We start from the raw sequence: 10,612 nt of genomic DNA on the forward strand, positions 1-10,612 counted from the left end.
CCGTAAGGGAATCTCGCGAACCCCTCGCGCGTCCATTCCTTACGTTTCAGTTTATTTGCTCTGCCCAGAGAAGTCTTTCCAATAAAAAATTCTGACCTTTGCTGTCTTTTGACTACGACCTGTTGCCCTCAGTGAAAAAGTTTATGCAGTTACCACCTTGAATCAGTTACCTGCGCTCCAAAACCAGAAGTTCCTTTAAAGCATGGCCAGGCTGGCCCTTACAGAGTTGGCCCCATGCCCTTTAATAATAATAGTAGCAATAACAATAATGAATTAGTAGTGACAGTAATAATAATTGGCACACGAGGAGCCACAGACTGGGAGAAAATATTTAACAACTTGTATCCAGTATCTACAAAGACCTCTTGCAACTCAGTAAAACAGAAAAAAAAAACCCACCCCAATTTAAAAAATGGGCAAACGATTTAAAATGGTTGTGCAAAGGCCCTGAGGTCTGAGGAAGCTCAGTGTGTTTGAGGGGCAGCCTGGCCTGGTGGGGAGAGCAGGGATTGGGGGAAGCCCTGGGTGAAGGATGAAGTTGGGCAGGGGCTGGGCTGGGGGCCAAGGTCAGGGGTTGGGACTTTGTGCCAACTGACTGTGAAGGAGGTGGAGCTCCTCTTTGGGACACCTGTCAATGTCCATGAGAGAGAGACAGTGGGAATCGGCGCACATTGCTCAGCCCTTCTGTGCAGGGCTCTGTCCCTGGCCACACACCAGAGCACACACCTTTACACCCATGTTCTGGAGAACTGGGTTCCAATCTGGGCTCTTAGCAATGGGGGTGATCATTAAACTGTCACTCACTCTCAAAACCCATCTTTGTCTATTAACAAGGCGATAAAATCTAAAACATGAGACTATGATAAGGGTTTCAGGGATAAACATTTGGAACACATTAAGAGTTTAATAAACAGTAGCTAACAGTATCTTGTGGCAAAGCTACAAGTTAAACAAGATGCATCTTCCTGCAGCATCAGAATTGAGGATTATCTACAAAGAAAAATCTCAGACTTACTTTTAAGCATGCACACACACACACACTCACCAAACCAAAACAAAGGCAACACAAGAAGATGCAGGATGATTTTTATGGTGCACTGTTTGTGTAACTTTTGAAAACATGCAAATTGAAACCATGTCTTCTTAAAGTAACACATGTAAGTAGCCAACAGTTTAAAAGCACATGAGAATGATAAATAACAAATTCGGGAAGGGGCAACCTTAGTGGGGTGGAGGCAAAAGAAACTAGGAGGAGCTCATAGGGCCTTCAAACCAGTAGTCACATAGGTCTAAAAAGTGAGAGACCCAAAGCCAATATCATCTATGTTCAGATTCGAATGAACTAGGGGTGGATTCTTGGGTGTTTGCTTTATGCTTCACCCTCACCAGCCTTTACTTTTTCCATGGCTTCTACCCTTCCCTCCATTTCTGTATTTATCTGCCCATCGTGTCTCTCATCCCTCCCCAGGCACCCCCACCCCTCACCTCCTGAAGGCAGGGACCTGAGCTAGCTTTGTCCACTGCTGGGTCTTCAGCTCATGAAGACTGCTGGCACTTAAGAGGTACACATTTCAAACTATTACATTTAGAATGGATAAACAACAAGGTCCTAATGTAGAGCACAGGGAACTATATTGAATATCCTGTGATAAACCATAATAGAAAAGAATATATAAAAAAAGAATGTATACAGATGTATAACTGAGTTACTTTGCTGTATAGCAGAGATTGGCACAACACTGTAAATCAACCATACTTAAATAAAAAAAAAATTTTTAAAGAGGTGCACATTTAATGAAGGAATATTTTTCTGTATTACTGGATTATTTAATTTGAAATAAATAAAAGATTTGAGTGAGGAGCCCTTGGAAGATTGGTGCTCACAGGCCCTGGGACCGGCAAAACCCATGGCCTCAGCTGACTGCCAACTGCCCTGGGTATAAAAGCGGCCTCACGTTTACATAAGAAACCAACCATGTTTCCAAAGTCACTCTGCCCCCCGAAGATCTGGGGTGAGTGACATGGTTGGGATTTACTCTGAAACATTCCCACAGAAACAGGTGTGAGATCCCGCTCACTGCTCAGTGGTGCGTTCATGGAGCTTTATCCTACTCATTCATCTCTATTCTGGGCTCATTTGAAATCCCTATGAGATTTTTTTTTAAGAGTAGCTTATTAGGGGGAGGAGAAAGGGATGAATGTGTGGAGCAGAGAGGACTTATAACACAGGGAGTTAACCGTAATGTAAACCAGGGGGTTTATGGGAAATCTCTGTATCTTCCACTCAATTTTGCTATGAACGTAAAACTACTCTTAAAAACAAACCAAGATGGGGCTTCCTAGGTGGCACAGTGGTTGAGAATCCACCTGCCAATGCAGGGGACACGGGTTCGATCCCTGCTCCAGGAAGATCCCACTTAAAAAAAAAAAAAAAACCAAGGAAGGGCAGCTTTAAAGGCTTAGCTTGCTATATGCCCCACCCCACCAATGATGCCTGGCTCCCAGTCGGTGGGAATCCTGGTTCCTGGGGCCCCAACACGTGCTTTGGCCTCCCTTTTTCAAATGCCCCTTCCACAGGGGTAGGGGGTTCTGTTCCCTGCACCTAGAAGAGACCTGGCATCAGCAGGTAAATCGGTAAATGCTTGATGGAGCTAGTCTTTCCTGGCAGGATCTGGCTCAAGCTGGCCAGGAGTGCCTGAGGATCCAAGACCTCCAACCCACCATGCCTCACACCTGGGGCTCCAGCACCCCTCCACCCCTAAGGAAAGGCACCAGATGAGGGCAAGTGCCCACTTTATTAGCCAGCAGCTGGTCTGCAGGGCTCCCCAAGGCCCACCCTCACAGATGGACAACAGAATGAACCTGCTACTCGCTCCCCTGCCCCTGGGACCCTGGGGCCGGTGAGGAAGAGGAGGTACCAGGGGCAGGGAGACTGGCCTCACAGAGGCCTCGTAAATACAAGGGGTCACTGGCAGGGATGCAAAGGGCAGCAGGGTCTTGGGGAAGGTGGCCTATCCGTGGTGGCTCGTGTCATGCGGCCTCCTGTGTTGAAGGGGGCCCCCGTTCGGTGTCCAGGCGGCACAGGGGACTGTCGTACACCATCTGCAGGTTCACCCTGTGGCCCACCAGCTCCCGGATATTGTTGATGCCATATTTGATCATCGTCGGGCTTGGGAGGGGGCGACATGACATGGTTTAACACAAGGTCAGGTCATGCTCTCTTCTGATCAGAACATCTCTTACCACCTTCTCTGGAATAAAAGCTCAAGTCCTCCCTGGGGCTTAAAAGGCCCTGCACCATCGGCCCTATCACCTCCCCACCCTCATCTCCTCCCAGTCTTCCCCTTCGCTCACTCATTCCCTCCAGCAACACTGGCCTCCTCAGTGTTCTCCGAACACAGCAGGCAAGCTCCAGCCTCAGGGCCTTTGCACTGCCTATTCTGTCTACCTGGAACCCCTTTCCCCAGATTTCCTCATGGCTTACCAATTCACCCGCCTCCAGTCTTTGCTCAGATGCCACCTTCTTCAAGAGGCCTTCGCTAGAGTCTCCCTAGCCCTCCTTGCTGTGTCTTCTCTATAACACTGCTTTTGGACATACTCTAAGCTTTACTTGTTGAATTTACTTATTTATCTTACTAATTATCTTCCTCCTTGTTCCACTAGCACCCCAGCTTCATGGAAGTAGAGATGTGTTTGTCGTCATCACAGCACAGGACTGAGCACACAGCAGGTGCTCACTAAGGGTTTCGCAACTGAATGAACCAATGGATGGGGCTGCAAGTCTGCAGGCCCCCACGCCTGGCAAGTCACCTGTGTGAGGCAGCCAGACCCCCTAAGTGGTTTGGGTACTCACCGCTCCAGGGAGAGGCCCCAGGCAATGACGGACACGTTCTCGGGGAGCCCCATGGGCAGCAGCATCTCGGGGCGGAAGATCCCGGAATTTCCCACCTCCACCCACTTCTTCAGGCCTGTGGAGGCAGGAGAACGATGGCGTGGCTCGTGTGGGTGATACTGGGCCTGACAGCTCAGGAGGATGGCAGGGACGGGGACCTGGGCTGAGCCGTGGGCAGCCTGAGACCTCCCTCCCCTCCTAGTACTGGGTTCCACCCTGACCTTGGTGGTAGCTGAACACTTCCATGCTGGGCTCGGTGTAGGGGTTGTAGGCCGGCTTGAAACGCAGCTGGGTGATACCTGGGTGGGGAGGCAGGCAAACAGAGTGAGAGGAGGATCGGGCTGATGACCAAGGCATCCTCTCGTTGCCCACCAACACTGCCCAGCCCAGCCTGTCTGCTCACCCAGCTTGGTGAAGAACTCCCGCAGGATGCCCATGAGGTGGCCCAGCGTGAGGCCGTGGTCAGCCACAACGCCCTCAATCTGGTGGAACTCGGCCAGGTGTGTGGCATCCAGGGTCTCATTCCGGAACACACGATCGATGGAGAAGTATTTGACTGGTGTGAAGGGCTTCTGGGGGTGACAGGCAGGCCAGGCCCGGGCGTCGGTGAGAAGGCCAGTATGACACCACCCCCCGCCCCCAACACTGCCTAAACCCCACCACACCTTCTGGGCCAGGTGGTAGAGGGCGCGGGCGCTGGCTGCCGTGGTGTGCGTGCGCAGTAGGTTTTTCCGGGCTTCATCCAGTTTCCAGTTGTACTTGTACCTTCAGAGGGACAGGCAGGAAGTCCATGATGTAGCTCTTGGCCCCCAGCCTCTTTCCCCCGACACCCCAAAGTCCTGGTCCTGCCTTACCCCTGTGAGCCGTAGCCACCCTGAGAGTGGGTCCGCTTGACGCGATGGACATAGTCCATTGGGAGCTGCTGGGCCTGGGCTGGATCTGGGCAAGACAGAGCAATATCTGGTCAGTCAAGGAGCATCTCTCAAATAGCCAACGCACTGAAAACAGACAGTGACATGTGCAGCTCCCTCCCGCGCCCTCCACAGCTGCCAGAGGGCATCTGGGAACACCTGAGTCAGCCACATCTCTCCTCTGCCCAGAACCTTCCGTGCCCTGTTTCTGTGTTTTTTTTGGCCATGCTGCACGGTTTGCCAGACTTAGTTCCCCAACCAGGGGTTGAACCTGCGCCCTTGGCAGTGAAAGCACAGAGTCCTAACCGGACCTAAACGGACCGCCAGGGAACTCCCTCCTCCCACTCCTAACTGATCACTTCCTCCAGCTACAGGGCTTCCCTGCTGATCTGTGAGCACACCAGGCATGTGCCAGCCCCATGGCCTTTGCATGGGCCATTCCCTTTGCCTGGAACCTTCCTTCCCCAGGTATAGCTCCCTCCCTTAGCTCCTTCCACCTTTGCTTAAGCAGCCTTTACTTTAAATTGACAGAGTACTCCCCCCACACAATGTCAGCTCCCCCACTGTATTTACTGTCATCTTGCACCACCCTGTTTATAGCTTACTCAGGATTTAATGCACATCTCCCCCAACCAAGATATGTGGGGCTCATCAGGGCAAGAACTTCTGTCTCATTCCTAGCTGTGACCCAGGTGTTTAACAGAGACTTTGCGCACAGAAGCCCAGTGACCCTATGCTGCACGTATGTGCAAGTTTTTATGCTCCCCTTCCGGAGACACAATTTTAGTGCACCCAAAAAGCCTGACATTGATTCCCAGCTCCACTGCCTATAATCTGTGACCCTGGGTACATGATGTCCCCGCTCTGAGCTCTACTTTCCTCATTTGCAAAAGGGGGCTAACAGTCTCCTTTCTGTATAGGACAGTGACAGCTGAGTAACTTTTGGATGCCGTGATGACGACAATGATGTCGTTGCTCCTGGCTGGGTAACAGGCACCCAATAGCCTCATCTGCCCTCCTGGTAGCGGAGACAACGACCATTTTGGAAAGTCATTCAATTTCAGAGAGTACTAAGGACTGTGGGAGAAAGAAAGAAAGGGGAACCAATGTTGAAGATTAGCGGTGAGGAGAGACAAGAGCATGTCAGGGTGGCCTCTCTGAAATGACATGTGAGCAGAGGTTTCATTCTAGAGCCTACCATGAAGACCTGGGAGAAGACAGTTCTCAGTACAAGGCACAGCATAGGCAAAGCCCCTGAGGTGGGCCGGAGGGGAAGTGGAAGAAGTCACAGAAGTTGACGACAGTGGCTCACACAGGCTTTGCTGGCTGCACTGAGGAGGATATAAAATGGTACACCACCCCGAAAGGCTCTGCCTAGACCTGGCACCTCTGATGGCGTGGCGGGGCCCACACACCTCGCAGGAAGAAGGTGTCATGCTGGTCCCGCGCTGGGTGCTGCTGGGGCTGGAAGAGGGCGTCAAAGTTCCAGAAGGAGCTCTCGATGTAATTGTCGGTTGGCATCTCGGTGAACCTGGTGGGAGATGCGGCCTGACTGCCCTGCCTGTGCCCAGCAGCTGGGCTGGCCCCGCCCCCGGCCCCGTGCTCACCCCATCTCCAGGAAGATCTGCCGGAACTGGGTGCGGACCTTGAGCAGGGGGTGCAGGTGGCCGCTGTCAGGCAGGACGCCGTGGGCTGAGAAATTGTAGGGCTTGAAGGGCCGGTCCCGCCAGGAGCCACTATGGGGAGTGCAGGGTACATGGGTCTCGTGGGGGTTGCCTACCACCCCCCAACACCCGCCCCTAACCCTGGGACTACGCCTTACCTGGAGATCATCTCTGGGCTCAGCTCTGTCTCCTGCTTGGAGATGCTGGTGCTAAAGGCACTGCCTTTGCTCACCCAGTAGATCTTCATGGTCCTGAGACCAGACGACAATGCTGTCACCTCCTCCAAGGGGTTTCTCTTCCTCTCCCATCTGATGCTGACCCCAACGTCACCCACCAAGTCTCTCTGCTGTATTTTTTCCCTGACACTTACCATCTCCTGAAATCCTCTTATTTGGCCCCCACCTACACCCTATGTTCGTGCACTTACTCATTCAACACACATTTACTGAGAACCTACTGTGTGCCAGGGCCTGTTCTAGGCACTAAGCATATCACTGGAACTGATAATAACAGGTCAAGTTTATTTAAAAAAATTAAAAAAATTTTTTTTGCCATGCCACATGGCATGCAGGATCTTAGTTCCCCAACCAGGGATCGAACCCATGCCCTCTGCAGTGGAAGTACAGATTCTTAACCACTGGACCACCAGGGAAGTCCCATAAGTCAAGTTTAGAGAGCTTATTCTACACTAGGATCCCTTCCATAAAGTTACCCCATAATCTTGTGTGAAAAGGGGCTATTTTACACACGGGTAAACAGACGCTTGGAAAGATCAGGTGACTTGGTCAAGGTCACACAGCTAGCATATGGCAGAGCTGGGACTTCAGTAGGGCAGCCCCACTCCAGTCTCTGCTCTTATAACTGCTAGGCCACTGCTATGTCCGCTCAAAGGACTTGTCAGCCCTGTGAAGACAGAACCTGCAGCCTGTCCAGGTCCCAGCAGTCATTAACTTTCAGACAGTGCTTAGGATTGTAAAGGAAGTAAACAGGGCACAAGGGATGGAGACCAGGAGTGAGGAACGTTTATGGAATTGGAATGGAGGAAAGGGTGTCAGGGTGGCCTCTCTAAGGTGACACATGAGCAGTTTGATGTCAGAACTTGAACTTGCCTTGAAGAACAGCGGGAAGATCATTCTCGGCAGAAGGCACAGCACAGGCAAAGGCCCTGCCACGGCATGAGCCTGGCGTGTGTGCTTGATAACCACAGTGTGAAGCGGGGCTGGGAGGAGACTGATAACACCCTGGCCCAGTGTGGGCAGAACAGCTCCCCTTCCCCTCCCCCTGCCCCAGGGCCATGCAGGTGACACAGGTGTGAGCCTGGGGGTGGCACCCACTCACACTTCAGTCAGCAGCTTCCTCTTCCTGAGCTCGCTCCTCTCCTTCTCTCCCAGCTTCTCGGCCTGCCCACCCCGGACCAGCTGGAGCCGCCGCTGCACCTCATCCTCCACACTGTCCACCTGCCACAATGATGGGCGTGAGGGGCTGTGAGGGCCAGGGGCTCACCTGCCTGACCATCCGCCCAACCATCCCCTGGCAGGGACTCACCACGCGGAACACCCGGGGCCCGTCAGCAGCACTTTTGTCCACTCGGATCCACTTGTTGGACATGGCTTTGCTGAAGCCCACCTTGCCACTGGGCAGTCGCTGGGGGAGCAAGGCTGCAGTGAGGGGGGGTGCAAGGGCTGCCCCCCAACACCTCCCGAGGGCCCGCCCCCTCAGCCTCCTACCATGAGCTCACTCTGGGGCAGGCCCTCTGCGGGTACACTGCGAAACACCCGGGCCTCATGGCTGCCCTCCCGGGCAATCTCCTCGCCCTCAGCAGTAAGCTCCCAGCGCTTGGTGGTGCGCAGCTCAGCCTCGATGATCTGTAGGAAAATAGGGGGATACAGACAGGGAGAGGGGTCAGATCCAGGCACCTCCTTGTTGCAGCACTGGGGACGCGGTTCAACGCATGGCCTCTGAAGCCAGCTTCGCATCCCAGCTGTGCCACTTCCCAGTGGAGTGCTCTCCCCTTGCTGAGCCGCGGGTGATCTTCTGTGACACGGGATGAGGACAAAAATGATTTACACCTGCAAAGGGGAGGCTAGTGCTAAGGGTGTTACCTGCCTGGCAGAGAACAAATCCTATCACTTTCGAACCTGGGGAAGATTTTTAAAGTCTCAGGTGAAATGATCTAGCTCCACACTTACGTGTTTGCATCTCAGCATACATGGATGTCAGAGAAGAACCCCGGGTGTCCACAATACGCACAGGAACTCCAGGCTCCTCTTTCATTCTAACCCTAGCTCTGCTCCTCACCTGTTATGTGAACTTGGGAAAGTTGTTTAACCTCCCTAAGCAAACTTTCTTATCCATGAGAGAAGGGTGTGGTGGGCTCTACCTCAGAGTTGTTTTGAGTAACTAAATTAATACACAGAAAGGATGCGGAGCGCTTAGTATACACCAAATTCTACATAAATCTAACAACCACTACTACTATTATTTATACCATCAGTAGCATCCTTACAATGAATCACGTTCACCTGTCACTACTTAACCCTCAGGAGCCTACACATACATCAGTTTCACATCAATCAAGGTACTGTCATCCCACACACCACAGCTTCAATCCCCTTCTGCACTGACAACCTCATGCTTTGCACCCTGAGTGCCTAACTTCAAATCCAGGTTTGCCTGTTCCTTCTAGAGACACTGATCAAGATTCTGACCAGTGCTTAGAAGTTGTCACATCTGCAATATAGAGATAATAACAGTGCCATCATCCTAAGGTCATGTCAAAGATTACATGATGAATAAAGCTGAGGCCGGAACAGGGGATGTTATATGAGTTTGACGAATAAATAGCCCAGCTATGTTTTCTGAGTCCTAGCCTCGTGGATCCAGCCTGCTGGGTGGCGCACAGGTCCGTCAGTATCCTGCTCCAGCTCCATCACCTTCCACTTGTCCAAGTCAGAAGGATGGGCATCATCCGTACTCCCCCTACCTTGCCACGAACCTTATTTCATTCCTTCACCGGAATCCCTTCTCTGTTCTAGCTGCCTCCCTACAGTCAAGGACCATATCCTCTAGTTTGGGGATGTGCCAGCCTCTGCCCTTGTCCCCTTGCCTCCAGTCTTGCCCTGCCAATCTTTCCCAAGAGTGATACAGGCAGTACACACACCTGACTAGCTCCAGATCCTGCCATGGCCCCTCAGTACCCTTCTGAGATAAAGACCTACAAGGCCTTGCAAAATCTGGCTCTGCTGGGTCTCTCTCACCACTTGCACCACCCCCCCTCCACCCCACTGATCCCTAAAGTGCCATGGCTTGTCTACTCAATGCAGAAACCCGACTCAGCTGTCATCTCCTTTGGGATGCTCTCCCTGATCCTCAGGGCTGGGTCAGCTATCACCTCTGAGTTCCCTGTGCTTCCTCCATCACTCTGGTCACTTGAGTATATCCATTAGACCGCAACCTGCGTGAAGGCACCGACTGCGTCTTTCTCGTCCACCATCCTTCTCCCCACCCCTCAACATCGATCATGCCTCAACAGATATTTACTGCATAAGAAACGTCTGTGCGCCCGGGCCCTCACTCGTTCCTGACTCCCTGCCTGCGCACCCTGAGCTGGACATAGATACAATTACCCCTAACCAGGCCTGAGAGAATCTGATCTGGAGGCAGAGCCCTCCTGGCAAGGAAACTGCTGGTGCAAAAGCGAGGAGGCCCAGCATCACCGGCCCAGCTCACCTCACCCAGAGCCTGTAGGCTCTTCACGGCGCCCACCACGGTCTGGTGCTCCACGCCCAGCTCGGCCGCCAGTTCCGCGCTGTCCAGGCCTCCATCCGCCGCCTCCAGCCGCCGCAGCAGCACCTCCGCCACCGGGCCGTCCGCCATGGCTGCTCCCAGCGAGCACAGCGTGTCCCCGTCCGCTGCCAGAACAACCGGAACCGGAACCGGCGCAGGGCGGGGGCGGGGGGGCTTTGTACCGCCATACTGAGTGTGGCGGACAGTGTTGCATGTCTCGGGCGCCGCCATCTTGAGAGAGTCTCTTGAACTTCACAGGTGGGTTAGGGACCCGGCACTGGCTGGACTAGTAGCGTCTGGTTGACCAGAGAGGTCAAATTAATGCCCTCAAAGAAAGACTCACAGCGTTGTTTTAAGCT

The 10,612-nt window shown here is 52.9% G+C and overlaps 1 protein-coding gene across 2 annotated transcripts; it reads right to left on the bottom strand.

Moving 5' to 3' along the window:
• Nucleotides 1-1,072: 1,072 nt before the first annotated feature.
• FARSA (phenylalanyl-tRNA synthetase subunit alpha) lies at nucleotides 1,073-10,382 on the bottom strand. 2 transcript variants are annotated; one of them, XM_057710019.1, is made up of 13 exons: nucleotides 10,197-10,382; nucleotides 8,195-8,332; nucleotides 8,013-8,111; nucleotides 7,806-7,924; nucleotides 6,626-6,718; nucleotides 6,411-6,539; nucleotides 6,219-6,334; nucleotides 4,747-4,831; nucleotides 4,558-4,657; nucleotides 4,296-4,464; nucleotides 4,114-4,191; nucleotides 3,854-3,968; nucleotides 1,073-3,169 (listed from the first exon to the last, which is right to left on the bottom strand). In XM_057710019.1, the coding sequence occupies exons 1-13, from the start codon at nucleotides 10,341-10,343 to the stop codon at nucleotides 3,031-3,033; spliced, it is 1,527 nt and encodes a 508-aa protein (XP_057566002.1). In that variant the 5' UTR covers nucleotides 10,344-10,382; the 3' UTR covers nucleotides 1,073-3,030. The 2 variants fall into 2 exon arrangements, with proteins under 2 accessions (XP_057566002.1, XP_057566003.1); XM_057710020.1 differs by having other exon boundaries at nucleotides 10,202-10,341.
• Between the last annotated feature and the right edge of the window lie 230 nt (nucleotides 10,383-10,612).

Source organism: Hippopotamus amphibius, chromosome 15 (assembly GCF_030028045.1).
Source record: "Hippopotamus amphibius kiboko isolate mHipAmp2 chromosome 15, mHipAmp2.hap2, whole genome shotgun sequence".
NCBI lineage: Eukaryota > Metazoa > Chordata > Mammalia > Artiodactyla > Hippopotamidae > Hippopotamus > Hippopotamus amphibius.

What these genes read in the sequence shown, in the direction of transcription:
- FARSA (XM_057710019.1), bottom strand. Translation starts at nt 10,343, where the DNA reads ATGGCGGACGGCCCGGTGGCGGAGGTGCTGCTGCGGCGGCTGGAGGCG. An exon ending in GCCTACAGGCTCTGGGTGAG is followed by an intron (nt 8,333 to 10,196) that starts GTGAGCTGGGCC and finishes ATTTTCCTACAG; the next exon opens with ATCATCGAGGCTGAGCTGCG. An exon ending in TGGGGCCTCTCCCTGGAGCG is followed by an intron (nt 3,170 to 3,853) that starts GTGAGTACCCAA and finishes CCCCCTCCCAAG; the next exon opens with CCCGACGATGATCAAATATG.